General features: G+C 46.4%; 3 protein-coding genes across 3 annotated transcripts in view; 2 read left to right on the top strand and 1 right to left on the bottom strand.

The window, feature by feature from the left end:
- scnm1 (sodium channel modifier 1) overlaps nucleotides 1–19,213 on the bottom strand; it is a 255,569-nt gene that overhangs the window by 183,139 nt on the left and 53,217 nt on the right. The window lies entirely within an intron of this gene.
- Nucleotides 45–6,436, top strand: ensab (endosulfine alpha b). Its single transcript, XM_079344247.1, has 3 exons — nucleotides 45–285; nucleotides 3,068–3,190; nucleotides 4,115–6,436. Exons 1-3 carry the CDS (start codon nucleotides 229–231, stop codon nucleotides 4,283–4,285), a joined length of 351 nt encoding a protein of 116 aa, XP_079200373.1. The 5' UTR covers nucleotides 45–228; the 3' UTR covers nucleotides 4,286–6,436.
- On the top strand, nucleotides 9,063–11,492 carry mcl1b (MCL1 apoptosis regulator, BCL2 family member b). Its single transcript, XM_079343682.1, has 3 exons — nucleotides 9,063–9,700; nucleotides 10,241–10,491; nucleotides 10,640–11,492. The coding sequence occupies exons 1-3, from the start codon at nucleotides 9,220–9,222 to the stop codon at nucleotides 10,754–10,756; spliced, it is 849 nt and encodes a 282-aa protein (XP_079199808.1). The 5' UTR covers nucleotides 9,063–9,219; the 3' UTR covers nucleotides 10,757–11,492.

Raw genomic sequence — 19,213 nt, 5'->3', positions numbered from 1 at the left:
TGGCTTCAAGCGGGCCGTTACCCCTCGCCCATTGGCTACTGTATATGTCAACCAAACGCGGGGGGAGGGACGCTAACCTAAACGGGAATGATGTCACAACTCGTTACGCCATTTTTGTTGGGGAGCAGCAGTCGAGTCCAGAGAAGGAGGATCAGATTCAGAACCGGAACCTCGTCTCTGTGAGCTGTCCGCAGAAAGGGACACCTGCGTCACTTTCACACACACATAATGTCGACGGAGCACCTGGACTCGGACACTCAGGCGGACTACGAGGACGAGAAACAGGTGTGTGTGTGTGTGTGTGTGTGTGTGTGTGTGTGTGTGTGTGTGTGTGTGTGTGTGTGTGTGTGTGTGTGTGTGTGTGTGTGTGTGTGTGTGTGTGTGTGTGTGTGTGTGTGTGTGCTAGCTGGGAGAGGCTAACGCCAGCTAGCTCAGGTAAACTGTATGGACACCTGGAAGACACGCAGATCTGGATCTGTCACCGTGCCAGGTGTGTGTTGTGTGGTTGACTGGCTGGTCCACACGAGCTCGGACCTCATTGGTGGGACCAGGAGGGTCTAAAACAGACTGGCATCAGTCAGGTGTGTTTCTTCAGGACTCTGTCAGGAAGCTGCAGAGGTGTGCACAGGTACAGGGGAGAGTCTACAGTATGTGGGGGGGGGGGGGGGGGGGTGTCCTCCTTTAAAGCAGGGGTCTCTAACTTTGTTTAGGATGAGAGCTAAAGATTCAGATTCATTCAAGGAGTAAATTAAAGGGATGTTTTTGTTGTTGTTTGCACTCAGTGTGTTTTAATTCGGTCTACAACAAAAACATCCCTTTAATTTACCCCTTTATAAATCCAAAACAAACTCATTAAATTAAACATTATGAGCCACCAAAGTTCACTTTAAATGGTCTTTTTAGTCTCTTTTTAACCAAACAAAAATAATCCAACATGGCTGTCCGCTCCTACAAAGAAAATAAACTCAAACAAAAAAGTAACCCAAGAAATCCAACCGAAAGTCGCTCGGCTGCTGTTCTAACAGAAAGTGAATCAGGAGGATGAATGTCCAGCTCAGAGGAGAATCTGTACTCGCATTACTGAATCCTATTGGACAGCAGACGAGTTTTAGTTTATATTCTTGTAAACATATCACACAATATATAACATAATTTCACGGACTTTGTTGCCATGGTATCGAGACAGATATGAGTATTGTTTGAGTTTTACTAGAATGGTTTGAACTTTAAATATCTGGCGTGGTGACTCTGTAGGGCGTTCACACGTGCAGAAAACTCCTCCAGCTGTGTGTGTGTGTGTGTGTGTGTGTGTGTGTGTGTGTGTGTGTGTGTGTGTGTGTGTGTGTGTGTGTGTGTGTGTGTGTGTGTGTGTGTGTGTGTGTGTGTGTGTGTGTGTGTGTGTGTGTGTGTGTGTGTGTGTGTGTGTGTGAACGCAAACAGCTGGATTTTCACTGGGACTCTACCCGGGATCTTTCTTGCCATTTTCCACGTGAAGTCAGGATGAGTAAATATTCATGAAGCGTCGCTGGGAGCGAGTCGGTACAGACGTACGGCCGTAGACTGTGTCGCGTGCAATCTAAGTACTTTATGTTCCAGTTCACCAGCACCTGTTTGGATACTGTGATGACCTCGACCTACACATCACTTTGTTTCTCGTGCACTGTTACGATGCCGTTCTTTTAATGTCATGTCCATGTCGTCTGACCCCGCCTCCTGTCCGACAGGGATGTGCGGTGCATTTGTGGATAAGCAACACAAGAAGCAGCCTGCCTCAAATGTTCTCGAATTGTTTTGATGACTGTGTAGCTGCCGTGGTGTGCCGGTTTGGGATTCTGCAGTAGCTCTGCATCCGGGTCAAATATAGTAGCTCATAAATTTCTGGTCATGGACCCAAGTGAATCAGCACGCTCGGTGCTTCCCGCCTTCGTCCTGAGGGAATCACTTCATCGGCTTCAGTCACATTTTATCCCCGTGCTGGAGAACTCTCAGGGCCGAGCGCTGCAGGAAGTTTGCACCGTGCGGTGAATGTGCACGCGGCGTGCTTCAGCTCTGACTTTACACCTGCTATATGCACACAAAGGAGGCGTACCCTCATGACCTGAATTACTGGCCTCATTCTCCACCCGACAGGGACCTGAATGACTACCTGACCAGTTTGGCTGGTCTCGTGGTAGTCAAAGACAACAAGGACAAATACCTCTGATGTCTACACAAGTCGCCGCCTCAGGCTCTTCTAAGTCCACACGGGTGTCATAAGAAACAGAACGCTCTGTCAGCTTATTGTTTCTTGACCCCGTTTGTTTGGACTTTGTCACAGCATGCAGATAATCGACCTGAGGATGTGAACGAGTAGAAAGCTGAGAACTTTTTAATTTAACTACATTTATTAAGTCAAGTTGTGTTTTCATAATTCGACATTGAATATCAGACTGACCGGGATGTTTGTGAAGTTTCATCGTGTGATCAAACGTTTCAAATATGATGCTTGAGAAGGACCCATGTCATTATGTAAGCATCACAGGGAGCCATAGGTCACCTCATCATAATCAGGTGACTCATTCGTCCTGGTTTCCAAAGTTCACACAAGCCGTCGACCTCCTCGGTGTTTTTAAATGTGCTGTAAAGCTCGGCGTGCTCGTTAAGTTGGGGGCCATGGGAGCTGGTGTTTTACGTTCTGTTTGTTCCAGGCTTTGTCCTCCTCTTTGAGTTATTTCCTCTCAGGCATGATGGGGATAAGAGACGCTGTAACAGAAGAACAATCAGGCTCTGACTCATGCTATCATAAAGTATCTCCAGTTCCCACCAGTCATTGTCATAGTTCTGAAAGCCCTATTCACAGCAGACTCTCCCACTGCTGTATTAGTACTGTTAAAGCGGCCATGTTTACCCTGGATGTTTTCGCTGGAATTTGGGTGTTTTTGCATCAGCGGCAGCATTTTTGAAGTCGTGGGCCGACCGTGAATGATAGCCTGTCACAGAAGCAGCTGTCGTGCTTTCTGAAAATGTTCACCATGAAGAATCCTGTTTTTCTGTGTGTTTACGTGTCCGTTTGTTTCTGTCTCGACAGGACTCGCAGGAGAAGAATGCAAACCCGGTGAAGGCGGAGGAGGCCAAGCTGAAGGCCAAGTACCCCGGCCTGAATTACAAGCCAGGCGGATCGGACTTCCTGATGAAGAGACTACAGAAAGGGGTAGGTGACTACGAGTACGACAGAGCAGGAAGGTTTTCTTTATTTAAACCCAACAATCCGTCTCCTGCTAATTTACATCAGAAGCTCATTTAAGTTCAACACTCGATAAAAAGTCCAGCATCATCATGCGACCGCTTGGACCAAGTGTTTAAGGTCACTCGTACTGAGCCAAGCTTGTTTGAAGCAAACGTGCTGTGTTTCTGACCTGACAGATCAGCTGACCCTCTGCACCCCCCCCCCCCCCCCTCCTCCTCTGAACTTCAGGTACAGGAGGACCAGGATCAGGCGTTAGCTCGTTTGTAGCCTGCAGCATCCAGCTGCTTAACAGGCTGTGATTATACAGGATGGACTCGGCACTCTGCACTTAACTTGATACTGAAATCCCTATTTTAATCATGTGATGCTTTACTGTGTTTGATGTGCTGTAAATGTCTGTTTGTAAAGTGTTTGATCCTCTCAGAGCGAGTCAGGTTCCCCTATAGGCAATCAAGGTTTCATTCATTATGTAGGACAGGTAAGGTTAGTTACTGCAGTCTGTCACACAGCACGTTTAGCTGCTGTTTTTAGTTGTAAGATAAACAGCAGGTCAGAGCACGACTCAGTCGTCCTGCTGTTTCTCTCTCTGCACCTCCACATGCTGTTTGTTACGGAGCACTTCCTCCTCTGGAGATGGAAATCAGTGCCGAGGAGTAGGAGTCGCTGAGGCTCTTAATCATCACGTAACTCCCAGAGAAGGAACATCATGAGAGAGCAGTCTGTTTTCTTTGTTCTGCACGATGCAACCTTCAACCTCATTATTCCATGAAGACCGTTTATTGAGTGAATGGCAGAACACATCAGGTCACAATAAGGAACGCCGTTGGTTCTCAAAGTCTGAAAGTTTGTCAGCACTTTTTTTTAAATCTCTTTGTTTTTTGTACGCAGCAAAAGTACTTTGACTCGGGCGACTACAACATGGCCAAAGCCAAGATGAAGAACAAGCAGCTTCCTGTGGCGGGACCCGACAAGAACCTGGTGACCGGCGACCACATTCCCACGCCGCAGGACCTACCCCAGAGGAAGTCGTCCTTGGTGACCAGCAAGCTAGCCGGCTAGCCTCCACTGTTGGAGGCTCACCCTCATCCCCCCCCCCCTTCTCCCTGGGGCTCCCAGCAACCGTCCCTCTCCCCCCGCCTCACCCAATATCGTCCGCCCCTCTGTCCCCCCCCTCTCTTCCTTTTATATCCCCAGGCACCACTGGCTTTAACACGTCGGGCAGAGTTGTATAAGTTTAAAAACTCCATTTTGCTTGTATGTGGGCGGGGCCAGGTGGGAGGGAGCGATGAAGGTCGCAGCCTTCTCTGCCCTCCCACCACGCACAGCTCTGCTCTGCTCTGCCGCCTCCCTTATATCTTGGTTTTCTGTTGGTTTTCTGTGTTCCAAGATGCATCACAGTATTTGTGTGTCATCCGGCACGGGTTGGGCGGGGGGAGTTTATGCACTTTGTAGTCTGTATAGTACGCCTTTGTTCTTTTTTGTTTTGTTTTGTTTTTTGCATCCTAAATGACACCAAAATGAGGCGTTTAAGGGAGTTAGGAACCATGATCGCAGCACGCTCTTTGGGTTTCGGCGTTCGCGCTGGTGGCGGCTGGCTTCGCTTGGAAGTCGTGCATGAATAATTTCTTTGCGAGCTTAAGTACTTTATTATTCACTGACCCTGTAGTGGGAAGTGAATGGATGCTTCCTTTTGCGTCAACCTTCGCTCACTTTGCGTCGAACAAAATCCGAGGTCATCTTCTGCAGCTCGGCCAAACGGGGATCCAAAACGCCACTTCTCCATCTCCAACGCTCCTCGTTCACGTTGCTGTATTTCTCGCCTCGTCCAAACATGCTGCTCGATTGTAACCGGAGACACATTTAGAGCCGCTCACAGGAGCAGAGCGGGGCGTCTGTGCTCCAAAGCATCCAAACTAAACACACGAGCCCCGCCACACGACCTTCCCTCCTTCCCTGTTTGCTGTCCTGACAATCCACGCGGAGACGCGCGCACGCTCTGCGAGGAGGATGTCCTCGGGGCTGGGAACCCTGCTTCTGTAGAGCTGCATCAAGACTTGTGTTTACTATGAGCCTAAAAGATTAGCGGGGAGGATGATCTCCCTGCACACAGTACATAGAGCATCGTAACGCACGCCGCTCGCGGTAAGCTTGGCGCTTTGAGGCACAGACCAGCTGACACACCTGAGAGATCGTAGACACATTTAGCTGCAGATACTGGACTCAGGTCATGATCAGACTGTCGTTCTGATGTGATGATGAAAACTGGAACCCGAGCTGCTTCATCTCGCCCCTCCGTTCAGACACCGATCCAGCCACCGCTAACTGTTAGCCTTTAAGTATCACATGTTGACTTTCACTGAAGTCTCCTCAGACGTTGCCTTTCAGGACGGTGCGGCAATGCAGTGAATGTTTTTTGCACATTTTGGGCTTTCCAAAAGAACTTATTTTAGCTGCTTGTCAAAGACTCACAATGTAAACACGTTAAGACGGGAATATTATCGTTCCCTAAAAACCTCAGCTGGAGGAGTAAGGACACACTTCTGCACACAGCACAAAACATTTCTTCCCAAACTGACACCGAACACGGGCTGATCTTTGATCTCGGGCCGTCACAGGGTCAACAAGTGTCTCGAGCTCGTCGTCAGAGGTCTAAAGTTAGAACGGCGTGCCTGCAGAACGCGTCACTGCAACCCTTGGCACAACGGCGAGAGATTTTATAACACATGGTGAGTGAAATTAGGCTCCTGAGTCCCACCTTATCTTACCGTTCCTCTGAGAGAGCTGATCTTTGCTCTCAACACTTTAAACCTCGGCGTTCAAGAATCTGAACTGGATCCCGACCCACATAGAGAATCGGCCTCCTCACTCCACCGTGTAGGCGAGGGCGCCATCACATTCTCCAACTCACAAAAAAAAAAAAAAAAGTGTCAAATTTGAAGCGGGTGAAAGAGAGCTGAGCTGGCGTGCGTGCGTGCGCTTGTTCTGCTGTTTGAATGAATGCGTTCTCTCGGTTTTCGCCGATGTAAATAGAGTTCGACAGGACGAGAGTTTTCAGTTTGCTTTTCACTCCTCCGTCGCCCGAGCTGATTTCTGATTCGATGGTTCCTCTCTCCTTTCAGTTGAACACTTCTCTTGCTCTCTCTAAGGGAAGTGCAGAGGCTATGTGAACCTGTATCATATGAACATATGTGTAAATGCTGCTGATTCAAAGATGAAACCCTGTAAAGAACACCTGTCCTCTTCACCTCTCTTCTCTCTGCACATCTCGTCATTCGATCGTAAAAACGCCGCCACGTCGTTCAACTTGATTCAGCTTTTTTTAGTCTGCCGGAGCTTAAAAGAACAGTCAGGAGCGCGCTGTCGCTTTAAATGACGAGAAACGGCCACTTAGCGCCACGCTCTGTTGTAAACCCGACAGTGTCCTGCTTGTTAGGAAATAGATATTGCAAAAAGAGATGAGTGAATAAATCTGCTGGAACGACAGCGGACAGGAGAGCGGGGGGGGGGGGGGGGGGGGGGGGTGATAAACACGTGCCAGAATGTATAAAGAAATGACAGGCTGCGTGCTCTGAAGTACTTTTGTGCTGCTTTTACCTGATCGGTTTTCTTGTTGGTTTTTAATCGTGGTTTCTTTTTTTGTTTCTTGTGTTCTGTTATTGCATAATAAAATATATCCATATATATATATATATATATATATATATATATATATATATATATATATATGTACACATGGATATGTGTCATCCTGGCCCGAGATAACTGCAGGGAAATCAGAGGCACCCTTGCTTCCTAGAAAGTTTAAAAAAAAAGAAAAAAAAAGTGGGTTTACATGATAAAAGAGGATGACTGGAAACACAGGAATGATTTTAAGACTTCAGAAAGTACTCGAGTACTTGGAATGTTTCTGTCGTGTTGGAGGAGGTTGAGAGGATTTTTGTCAGTATTTGAAATAAACTTTTACATGAATAACATGTCCTCTTTGTTTTCACAGTCTGTTAGTCTGTTGTTTACCATTTGAAAGGAAGCACTACCTCTCAGTGACCACCAGGGGGAAGCACAACACTTAACTGAACATTGCCTCCGCTGAAGGCAACAGAAAGTTCTGTTTTTTTCCACACTAATGTGGAAACGTTAATTTCCAGTAGGAAGAAAACTGGGGTTTTTGTTACAGGAACTCTGCTGTTGTAAAAAAAACTGAGCAGATACGTCGATGCACAAAAATAAACTAAATATCTTCAGAGGAAATGACAAAAAGTCAAATCTAAGCAGGTGTTTTTTTTTCTAATTTCCTCATTGCATTTATTATAAGCCAGACAGACCAAATCCTTATTATATAACGAAAGGAGGAAACGGTAAGGCAGTGGGTTGCTGCTTGTGAGTTTTCAAAACAGATGTAAATAGTGAAAGCACATTTTCCTTGCTGTGTTTTATTTAGATGTGACGTCTGATTAAAATGTGTGTCCCATTGGCAGATCGGTTTCTGTTTTCAAGTACCTCAGGCGTTATGCATCTCCTGAAATATCTCAAATCTCTTTCATGTAAATGTGGTTTATAACACGTGTAATGGAATATTATTTTAGATCAATTTATCTCCTAAGATTTACATTTTCTGCAGCTCTGGTCGACAAAATGAACAAAGGTGGAGAATATTCAATGCATGAGAAGTAAATCAGGAATCAGTCAGAATGTGAAACACTCATTTATTTATTTTTAATTTTTATTGCAGAGCAGATCTTCCATTGTAAAGTGCTCTCTACACTTCACATTATTGGTGTGAAGATAGATAGATAGATAGATAGATAGATAGATAGATAGATAGATACTTTATTGATCCCGAGGGAAATTCAAACTTTCAGGACAGGGAGATCTTAAACCTCAGTGATAGATTATATTTATGTTTTGTTACAATTTACTGCTGATTTACTTTCAGTAAATCACACATGACGTTTACAGTCAGGCTGGCTTTTATTTAATGTGTCAAAGACGGAACTCCTGGTCCATTTATCAAAATAAAAGTTTGCTCCTATTTTGATTTAAAGCTGTTTTATGGTGTAAAGTGAAATCTGTCTTTCTTTTGAATTCATAGTGATAAATCCTCTTCATGGAAACATTCATTATGTATAATTAATGAAGTTAAACCTGTGTCATTACAGTCGGATGTGATTGGTTTTTAATCATGAATCAGGAGGGCGTGTTTCCGGTATATTCTCCGCACATACCATCGCGTTTGATGTCATGGAAATTTACAAAAATAACTGTAATTATGTAGTGATCTACTCAACTTAAACATGTTTTCAAAGAGTAATCAGGATTCCCTTCTCATTGACTCAAATGTTTGGCACGTTTTTTTGTTGTGGCTCATAGCAACAACAAGGTGACTTTTAAATTAACACATTATGTCCTGTGTGAATTTAAAAGTCTCCTGGTTGTTGCTATGAGCGACAACAAAAAAACGTGCTTCGTAACAAAGGGAAAATAAAAAAAGATCAGAAAAATTGAATAGATACAAATGTAAAAGAAAAAAAAAGAACTTTTAAAAACAGCCACTAAAAATAATAAGTAACCGATTAAATCTGAAAATATGTACAAAGAAAAATTTTAATATTTTAGCTTAATAAATAAAGTCGTTAGTTTTAAAAAAAAAAATATTTAAACGTTCAGTGTTTCCGGAATAATCGTTAAAAGGCAGGTAACTCACATCAAATTAACACGTAAAATATAAATATAAAATTACTTCGAGTGAACTGAAGGGGACTCTTTTTTGTTTGGGAAAGTCTGGAACGTACGTAAATAGTGACGTAAGTACGCACCTCATGAGGGCATATATAAACCAAACGCGTTGGAGCTTCACTTCCGTTCAGCAACCACCCTGACATGTACAAGTAGCCGTTCGGGACTAAGCTAGCTCTTTTAACTAACACAGCTAGCGTTAATTCGTTTAGAAGCTTAAATTCAGTAACTGAAAGCGTAAATTTAAAGGAATAATCGAAATGAGTATCTTGCCGAAGAGGACTGCGCTCGGTTTAACGACGTCAGTCTTGAGCTTGATTCAGCCACAAAATGGAGTCGGGGAGGGACAGATGCACTACGGCGGCCCGGAAGCGTCGTCTCCACAAATAGCGATGAGATCCGCGCGAGTAGAAAACGGGGCTGTAGAGACCTCCAAGCGGCCCAAGATGCTCGGTGTAAACACGGGGAAAGGATTTACTGCGACGAAAGGTCTGCGGGAAGACCGCGACGACCTCGAGGACTCGTCTCTACCGTGCACCCCGGACCCGGACTCTGAACCCGGAGAGTCCGACTGTTCGGCGGAGAGCCAAGTCCTGGAGAGCGACACCAGGCAGCTGATCAGCCGCTTCCTCCGAGAGTTCACCGGCCTCTCCAAACCGGGCTGGAATGAGAGTAGTTCACTATCAACGATGAAGAGAGTGGTGGAGGACGTGCTGGCCAAACACAGATACGCATACAATGGTACTTCTTTATTTCTATGCATTTATTTATGCAGGGTTAGCTGCAGCATGCTCAGCTGCAGGCTATTTATAACACTAGTAATGATCTGATCAGACGGCAAGCAGGAAGCTTTTAAATCTGTGAAGATGCAGAATGAACATCACAGTAATTAATGTTTGTTTGAGTTTAAGAATAAGGCTCTGAAAAGGAAAACAAACAAGAACTTAATATTAAAACTAGATACATTTTTTAAAGATGTTTTGTCTTGTTTCACAGCTTATGAGATTTGTATTCTGTTTATTTCCCTGTAGTCATGACACATTAATCAACAAGTACAGGATTAAATGAAACTAGCAGCAGACAGACTCATGTCATTCAGAGAAGATCTTACAGGGATTTACCCGTGAGGATCTTTCCTCGGCAGTCTGGCTTTAGTTAATGTAAGGATTGATTTAGAGTCTTTGGTTTCTCTGAATCTGAACACTGAAATGTTGTTCCTCCTAAAGTTTCGTGTGAAAATGAGATCCATTCCTGATTCGACCTGCGTTTCTTTTTTTGAAGGTATGATCAACAAACTGTCACTGGAAGAGACGGGGGCGGATATGAGGTTTGTCAGCGCTGTAGCAAAGAGCCTGTTTTCAGACGGAACAACAAACTGGGGCAGGATCGCCAGCCTGGTGGCCTTCGGAGCGGCGGTGTCTCAGTACCTGAAGGAGAAAGGCAGGGGGGACTGTGTGGAGCTGGTGGGGCAGGAGATCTCCACGTACCTGCTGTCCGACCAGCGAGACTGGCTGGTCAAAAACAACTCCTGGGTAAGCTATGACTAAGAGCTGAGTGACAGGATGTGCAAGCAGAGGGGAAAAAATGATTGCATAACAGCTCTCATTGTGCAACAGAGCCTACGTGTCAGACGAGCCTTTGACCTCCCAGCCTCATGTGTTTTCATCCTTTTGTTTTCAGGACGGCTTTGTTGAGTTCTTTCGAGTAGCAGACCCGGAGTCCACAGTGAGGACCACGCTCATGGCTTTTGCTGGATTTGCAGGAATCGGGGCGACGCTGGCCCTGTTGATCAGGTGAACTTTTGGACACTCAGAGACTTGTTTTTAATACACCCTGGACTTTGAGACCAAGGACTCTGAAGCAGCCCTTCACCTTTTCTTCTTGGACTCCATCTCACACCCAGCCTAAAAATAAGACTTTTCAGCAAAACAGCCGACTCTCAGCAGCAACAATTAGGTTTATTTAATTTACAAAGAAATTTATTTTTATAATAAATGTAAATTGTGTCTATAGAAAAAATTTAAGTGGTTACTAGCAGTCAGATAGCAGCCTTTCCGCTTGATTGCTTTTTTTTTTTTTTTTTTTTTGTATCACTTATCCCGTGTGCTGATGGTGTCGGTAAGGGCAGGAAGGTGAAGCTGCCATGTCGTGAAGCCTGTGTCTTTGGAGTCCATTCAAAACCCCTGGATCCGTTTTAGCGTGGTCACCTCCACCGTGTGAGAGGAAGGGGGGTGGATTTGCATGAGTGTAGCGCTACTTCCTCGTTTTTGAAAAATGTTTGGATCTGCGCTGGGAGACGAGAGGCAAACCACACGCTCGGCAGAAGACGGGGAAAGTTTGAGTCTGGTGGAAGAAATGAACGAGGACTGCGAGCCGAGTGGATGCGGATTGTGTTGGTCGCCTGCACCGAGGCTGACTGCAGTGTGTGGAAGATGATTTTCCACCGGAGAGAAACGCACAATGATAAATAGTTGAGATCCAGTTGTAAGCTAGCACAAATCTGTATGAAACAATAAAAAAGCAATATAAATCACTTGATTTGACCTTTCTGTTAGGAGTTCAAGGTTCCATGTTTACTCATCCTGCTGCTCTTATAAAATGAATAACCTCGTTTTAAACTAACTTTAACACCTTTGCACATTTTAGCCTTTGATGTCTTTTCACCCCCCCCCCCCCCCCCCCCCCCCCCAAAAAAAAAGCCACTGCTGCAGTTTCCTAGAAATGAGCCGACTCTCTGGTCACGCCTCCGCCACACGGAGCGGCTCAGCTGCATCCGCACTTTCTTGCAAGATGCAGTTACTATCTGCAAAGAGCTGGTGCAAAGCAGAACGCACCAGCTGAAGGGAGATTATGAAACGGGGGTAAAAAACAGTTCACAACATCCTCTGTCATAACACTGCCTTCTTCCTGCTAGCTCCTTACATGCTGTCTTGAGAGCTAATCAAATGTAACTTAAAGGTTGATGTGGAGGTACAGCTGAGCCTGCGGGCCGTTACATGGAGTAGGGGAGCCTGAACCATGTCAGTGATGCTGTGAAGCTGCACCCTTGTTTGTTCAGATCCTCCCGTTGTCTCGGGTTACGGGGCAAACAACGCCGGTCGAGGCCTGAGGAGGAAATGGAGTAGAGCTCCTCTCCATGGTGACGCTTCACAGCAGAGCTCCCCGTGTCCTCTCCTGCAGCTAATGATGTTAGCACAGTGAAGAACATGCTGCTGCACATGGGGGACTCGAGGCTGAGGCAATCCTCCTCAGCTGTTTGCAGCATCCACTCGTGGCTGCACAGAGCACAGAGGCGTCTTGGGGCTGAATATGCAAAGTGCACCAGGCTGTGAACAACCTTGATGTTGGGCGCTGCTGTTTTGGAGCCATACATTATTGAAGTGTTTGTGCATACATTATTTTCTCCTTCACTTTGTGTATTAAAGCCTGAATGATGCAACGTGAAGCTGCAAAGTAACCGTGCAGACCGAGGGGCTTAGAAGTGCTCTTCATTCAAACTTCAGGCTGCCCCTGCACCAATCAGAGCCCCAGCTGGGCCGCCCTGGTGCTCTCAGCCCTGCAGTGGAGGAGCGTGCTCTGTGTAGGTCCTGAATCAAGTGTGATCCAAAGGAACCTGGAGGTGTGAGGACGTCTCCTGACTCGTGGTGATCCAGCTGGTCCAGTCTCCTGACTGAGACCAGCTGGATCACCCCGAGTCAGGAGACGTCCTCACACCTCCAGGTTCCTTTGGATTGTGAACTTTGCCCTCATCTGCTTGTTTGTATTTCTTAAACTTCTCCTTTTAATGCAGCGATGCTCAAAGGTTTCTCCCCATGAAGTAGCATCCTTTAACGAGCCGTCACTTTATCGACTAATGTTTTGATTTACACTTGAAATAACCCATAAGTTCAGTGTCCTCGATGGTTCTGATGAGCAGACGTTAGCTGTGCTTGCTAACAGGTGAATGGAGAACAGATGGTGCTGGTGTCACGTCTCACTTTAAAGGAGACGAGTGAATAAAAGCAAACTGAAGCTTTAATGAAAAGAAAGTGAAGTTACAGACCACTCAAAGTCCTCCTCATGTTTGGTGTCAAACTGAAAGTGAAAGGTGCTCAAGGAGCTGTAAACACGTCCTGGAGGAGCTTTCATCATCTGTGTGCTGCTCACTTCTCTCTCTCACTTCAAGAAGCTGTGAGGAAGAAAACCAGCTGCTTTTGAAATCATTAATTTGGACACGTTTATTAAAAAAAAAAAAAGTCAACTTCAACACACACAGACACACACACAGACACACACACAGACAGACACACACAGGACTACAACACACACACAGACAGAACTACAGTAGACACACACACACACACACACACAGACACACAGACACAGGACTACAACACACACACAGACAGAACTACAGTAGACACACACACACACACACACACAGACAGACAGAACTACAGTAGACACACACACACACACACACAGACAGACAGAACTACAGTAGACACACACGCACACACACAGACAGAACTACAGTAGACACACACACACACACAGACAGACAGAACTACAGTAGACACACACACACACAGACAGACAGAACTACAGTAGACACACACACACAGACAGACAGACAGAACTACAGTAGCCACAGACATGACTAACACACACACACACACACACACACACACACACAGAGTTTGGGCTGTTGAAGCAGATGGAAAGCTTCAGCCTTCAGTGGAAACTGTGAAATGTGGAAGAGTAAGCTGTGCAGAGCCGAGCAGAAACCCTGAGGCAGGTGATCACATTCCTCCTGTGGGAGGGTTCGAGGAGCGGTGTTATTATTGTCAGCACACATACCTCACAGTACTGCGTGGGCAGTATTGATTATATGGAGCTTAATCACCGCCCAACCCAGAACAAAACAACTATGATTCAAGACCCAGTGTTAGCTTAGCTTATGCTAACTCCTGTTGAGTTTCTGTGCTTTGACAGAAGGCTCTCTGCAGACTTCCTGTCAGCTCCAACGAGGAAGTCTGTTTACTTCCATCAAGTGAAAAGTTTTGCAGGACTGACCTGCATTTCACCACATTCGGTTTCTTCACACTGAAGCAGCCGCTCATTCTGCACTTTGGTAACTTGAGCTTAGAGGAAGGGCCTTTTTCAAACCGTCATTGGTTGGAACCCTCTGCACTTCCTCGTGGCAACAGCCCGCCCCTTTATTTTTAAAAAAAGCAACAGTTTCTGGGAAGTCGGCTGACGCACAAGTTTATCTTTAACAGGAGTGTTCATCTGCACTGTTCCCGTTTAGACGCTGTGAATACTCCGAATTCTCAGCCTGAGCTGCAGAGATAGGACGCCGCTCTGCAGTTTGACTCTGTGCTGCATGTTTTAAATGATTTCATGTCTGAGAGGAACAAACTAGAAACTACCACACGGAACAAGAACTCTCTGAAACCGCTGCAGGAGCGTCACAAAGAGCGTTCCTCTGAACCCAGGCCGGCAGCTCTCTGAACACACAGCTCTATATATGCAGATCTATATACAGCTCTATATATGCAGCTCTATATACAGATCTATATATGCAGCTCTATATATGCAGATCTATATATACATTCCTCTTTATGTCTGCATGTGTCTCAACCTCTAAATAAGAATATGGATCCTGTTTTCAGAGCAGCTATGACTCTGTCTGATTCCACTTCCTGTAAACGTCGTGCACTAAACTTGTCGTGTGTCAGTTTACAGTTTTTAAAGTCGGTATGTTTAAAAAAAGGACGCTATCAAAAGCCTCAACGAGCTCCAGTGTATCCACGGCCTACAGTCGTCATGGTAACCGTTGATTAAGCGAACACATGCTTTTGTGTTTAACTACCCTTTCATCCTTTTAAACTCTGTAGCACTTTGAGAGTTTAAAAATGTAAAGTGCTTTACAAATAAAATGTATTATACTCTACTGTAGACATTATATTTGACGCAGTGTTCATGTGGAAGGTGGCCTAGCGGTTAATATGCGCGCCCCATGTACGGATGCATGGCGGCCCTGGTTCAAACCCGTGTGACTGAGAACGGTGCAGCAAACTGAAGTCCGACATGTTTTAAAGGAATCCTTTAAACCACAGGCGTAGAAAGGTGTTCAGCTCCCTTCTTCATCTTTCAATTCATCGTTTACATTTCTAACATTTAAAACCAGCGACAGTCAGTGACAGGAGCCACATTCATAAAACTGTATGCAAAAAGCTCTGCAAACACTTAGTTACATCTGCTGTTTTTAATAACACATAAGGCCTCCACTCATTCCTGCAGGCAGCCTTATATGGATGTCAGCACATCGGGATGCGTCCCTGTTTGTTTTCCCTGGAACTGAACACAGCTGATATTTGCATGCATCAGTAAACAGTAAGGAGAGGAGGCAGTTCTGTCCAGCGCTGCTCCTGACTGGGATTATGGTCCCGGTGCTTCCTGCTCTCTGTATTTTGCTGCGTTTAGCTCCCAGGTCACGGCGTGCGTCTTGCTCGTGATGAACGGCAGAGTAAAAAAATAACTTTGCTTTACAGTTTAGTAACAGTCATAGGTCACATTCTCATTCATCATCGACGCCTCAAACTGCTCTTTGGTTTCTCCGTGGTGTTGAGCAGTTAGGACATTAAATCCATCAGCTGGTGTGTCATGTTCCTTTTGAAGCTGAGTCATGCAGACAGGTGTGTTTGACCACGGGTCAGTCGAGTCCATCATCACAAACTTCTCATGTCTTTAAAATGTGAACAAAAACTCTCTCGTCTGTTTTCTTGTGGATGCTAAAAGGTGATGTGATCTGATCTGATGTGTTTTACACGCGTACGTTCAGCGGCGTGCTGTCTGGACCGTTTAACCAGCGCGGTGCAGAAAAGCTGCAAATATTAAAGGTCACATCCTCTAAACTCCTCTCCTCCATCTTCACTCTAACATGTGTCTCTATCTGTCTACAAACCCCCCAGTGAGGAGACAAGTCCATCCTCTCCGTCTTCTGCCTGCTCAAACAGGCCGTTTGGAGATGTTCCCTTCATGACATCACAAAGGGCAGTAGCCCCTCCCCCAGGTGGGTGTTTGTTCTGCCCTGTTTTCTCTCTCTCTGCACACTGTGTGCTCTGGAGCAGGCTGTTGACCCTTCATTAGGTCATCGGAGTCTTTCCATGTTTTGTTTATTGGGAGGGAAGAACATTCCAGTAACAATGCGAGCATTCAGCCTGGGAGGGGAGTGAATGTTCTCAGCCTGTTAGAAGACGGGAAGGAAGCAGGAATAAATAACCCAGGCTGTGGTTACATGGCACGCCTAATCTGGCACAGTCACTTATTCTTAAACCCATCAGGCCCATGCATGCCTGTGTAATTATTGCGTTCCTCTTTTCTTTGGATTCTTGTTTCTATCAGAATGAAAGTGAAAGTGTCCAAAGCAGAGGAGAACGGAGAACTGTTTGTTTTCCTCTAAGTTTCTTCAGTTTGGACTCTTGGAGGAAAAACAAGAAGAAAGAATCACTCGACTGTTTCAGGCTTCAACTTCTAACGATAAATGTCTCACATCTTTCAACCAGTCAGTTAAATATGAGACAGAAGAAACTGAATGAAACAAATGTGTTTTTAAGAACGCGCTCCAGAGACTGCAAACACTCGTGACCCACTGAAAGCCTCTCTGCGAGCAGCTCGTTGGGTCCCGACCCACCTGCTGAACCACTGGTCCAGCAGGTGAACCACTGGTCCAGCAGGTGAACCACTGGTCCAGCAGGTGAACCACTGGTCCAGCAGGTGAACCACTGGTCCAGCAGGTGAACCACTGGTCCAGCAGGTGAACCACTGGTCCAGCAGGTGAACCACACAGGCGACACGACCTGTAGGACACAACAATGATGGAGCGATCACGCTCCAGTGACATCACCAGCTCGACGGCGCTGGGCCCGTTCTCTGTACACGCTCTCCTCTCATTGGGCACGACTGAAAACGAAGCCGGCCGCGAGGTGAACGTACGGCTTAAAGAAAGTCTTCAAGCTGGAGTGGTGTTTTACCTGCAGCACGCGTACCCTGGTTACAGACTGCGGTTTGAGTTCAACCTGCAGGTAACCACATGTTTGACTTCAGTGATGCTGCAGCAGGAAGCTGCGTCCTGAACGAGACCGAGCGCCTTCTCAGCGCCTTCTGTCCTGTTGTTGTTCGTCGTCAGGGCGATATGAAACTGGGTGACAAACATGTGAGAAGTAGGTCAAACACTTCCTCGTCAAGCTGCTGAACTCGTCTGAGCTGCAGCTGAAGATGTGTGCGTTCGCTCTGGATCCCCCTGCGAGCTGTTTGCAGAAGCTTTGGGTCAAACTCCGACAGGCCCGGGCTTGTTCGACCCCGCTGCTCCGAGGTGTGATGTTGTTGTGTCTGGTTAAACCATCAGGTGGTTGGAGGGTCAGGTGCCCCCCCCCCCCCCCCCCCCCCCCGGTCCATGTTTGCAGAGCATTGATGAGCGTTTGTTGTCTGCAGCCTCCAACAGTCCTGACAACAATCTGTGGAGTTCAACAGCCGTTCATCAACAGGCTGCTGACAGTCATCTGCTCATGTGGTCATTTGGAGAAGCTCATCGCTGCCCGAGATTCACATGACGGATAATCAGTGGACCGCCAACATGAAGTCATCGTGTGTAAATCACATGTTTTGAAGCCATGGCGCTCTCTGAATAGATGACTGTGTTGAAAGCCGAGTGTTCGACTTGAGGAGACGTTCAAGAGATGACTTCATCCTCAGCACCATAATTACAGCACACACACTGTTCTTCATAAGAAGCCCGGATCAGCACTAAGTCAGCAGAACTGAACACAGACCCTCCGTTTAAATGAGTCACGGCGTGCGTCTCCCAGGGCTTGGAATCTCAAGTTACTGTTCAGCCAAACCGCACATCTTCAGCCGGTGGGAGGACAAACACCATGACTCCTACCTGAAGAAGAATAATAATAATAATGTCCACCTTTGGACGCCACCAGTAAGACGGATTGGTTTCACCCGCAAACCACCAACATGACAGGTCGACACGTTGATTGTAGGCGGCGACCGCCTCAGCTGGTCTTTAAGAGAAAAACAGCAAAGACGAACACATCCTAACAGGACGTGTGCGATGTCCTGAGCTCCTTTAGAAGCTGCCCGTTCAGTGCTGCTTAGAGAGCCAATCTGTCGTTGCTACGGCGACGTGTCGTGCAGACGGATGTTGGAAGTTGAACTTGTTTCAATGCTCGGCTTGTTTGCAAGAATCCAATGTGCTTCCAGAATCCTCGTTCTACGTTTGGCCGGCAGTCGATACACGTGTTTGTCTGCATCATGTCGTTCGGCTTCTCCTGCACCTGTTGGCTTCATTATGACTGCAGGTGATGGGACGTTCAAACGCAGCATGGATTCTGCAGACCCGCGTAGATGCATGTGTTGGACTGAGTCTGGTCTCATTCTGGACACAAAGGGTTAAACTGGAACTCTGTGATGCTTTCACACTTCCGTTAAAGCTTCCTGAAATGTTCAGGGTGAGCTGCATGCGTGAACGCAAACCGTAGAAATCTTCCAGCCACCTACGATGTTTCCTGCAGGAAGTGGGAGCGAGCTGATGTCTGAACGCAGCTGGAAATGTTCCGAAAATGTGCGGCGAGTAATTTGGGAGGGTCGGAGTCAAAATGGTTCTTTGATTGGACAGCAACATGTTCCTCCACTTCCTGCGTCCCCCGGGCTCCATGGTCTGCTTGATAAGACGGTTCCAGTAGGTTTGTTGATGAATGATTCTTATCTCTCCGCTCCTGATGTGAGCGAAACACACGGAGGACTCTGGAAGGTCACGGGACTCGACGGATGAAATGTGGGAAAGTTTGAATAATTTAATTCAATGTGCGCAGAAGAAAGCGCCTGTATCGTGTTGTGGAACGTCCTCCAGAGGCTGTGATTGGAGCTGTGTACCTAGCAACCGTCTGCCTTCCTTAGCAACGGCTTTCTCTTCTCAGCAGCGGTGATCTGTCGTGAAGGAGAGTTCAGAAACCCTGAAGAGAAACAACAACAACAACATCAGAGTCCAACAGCGTACCTGCACGTCTGAAGCTGCTCTGTGTTCTTTCATCAGCAGAGAGTGGGACGGTTTCACATTTCAAAGTGCACAACAGAAAGGGCTGTAAGGGATTTTAGGCAGAAAAGGGGGGAAACCCAACTCATGGTAATTTGCATCTGAGCTGAGCTGCCCACAGAAACACAGCAACAGGAAGAAGATTCAGGTCGGGTCTCAGAGCCTGA

This window comes from Symphodus melops (assembly GCF_947650265.1).
Source record: "Symphodus melops genome assembly, chromosome: 5".
Taxonomy (NCBI): domain Eukaryota; kingdom Metazoa; phylum Chordata; class Actinopteri; order Labriformes; family Labridae; genus Symphodus; species Symphodus melops.
The sequence above is the reverse complement of the archived record's forward strand: the minus strand, read 5'-3'. Positions and strand labels throughout refer to the sequence as shown.

Bases quoted from the DNA above. Each gene is read 5' to 3' on its own strand.
- ensab (XM_079344247.1), top strand. From the start codon at position 229: ATGTCGACGGAGCACCTGGACTCGGACACTCAGGCGGACTACGAGGAC. The intron at 286-3,067 runs GTGTGTGTGTGT...CTGTCTCGACAG, and splicing joins ACTACGAGGACGAGAAACAG to GACTCGCAGGAGAAGAATGC. The intron at 3,191-4,114 runs GTAGGTGACTAC...TTTTGTACGCAG, and splicing joins TGAAGAGACTACAGAAAGGG to CAAAAGTACTTTGACTCGGG.
- mcl1b (XM_079343682.1), top strand. From the start codon at position 9,220: ATGAGTATCTTGCCGAAGAGGACTGCGCTCGGTTTAACGACGTCAGTC. The intron at 9,701-10,240 runs GTACTTCTTTAT...CTTTTTTTGAAG, and splicing joins ACACAGATACGCATACAATG to GTATGATCAACAAACTGTCA. The intron at 10,492-10,639 runs GTAAGCTATGAC...TTTTGTTTTCAG, and splicing joins TGGTCAAAAACAACTCCTGG to GACGGCTTTGTTGAGTTCTT.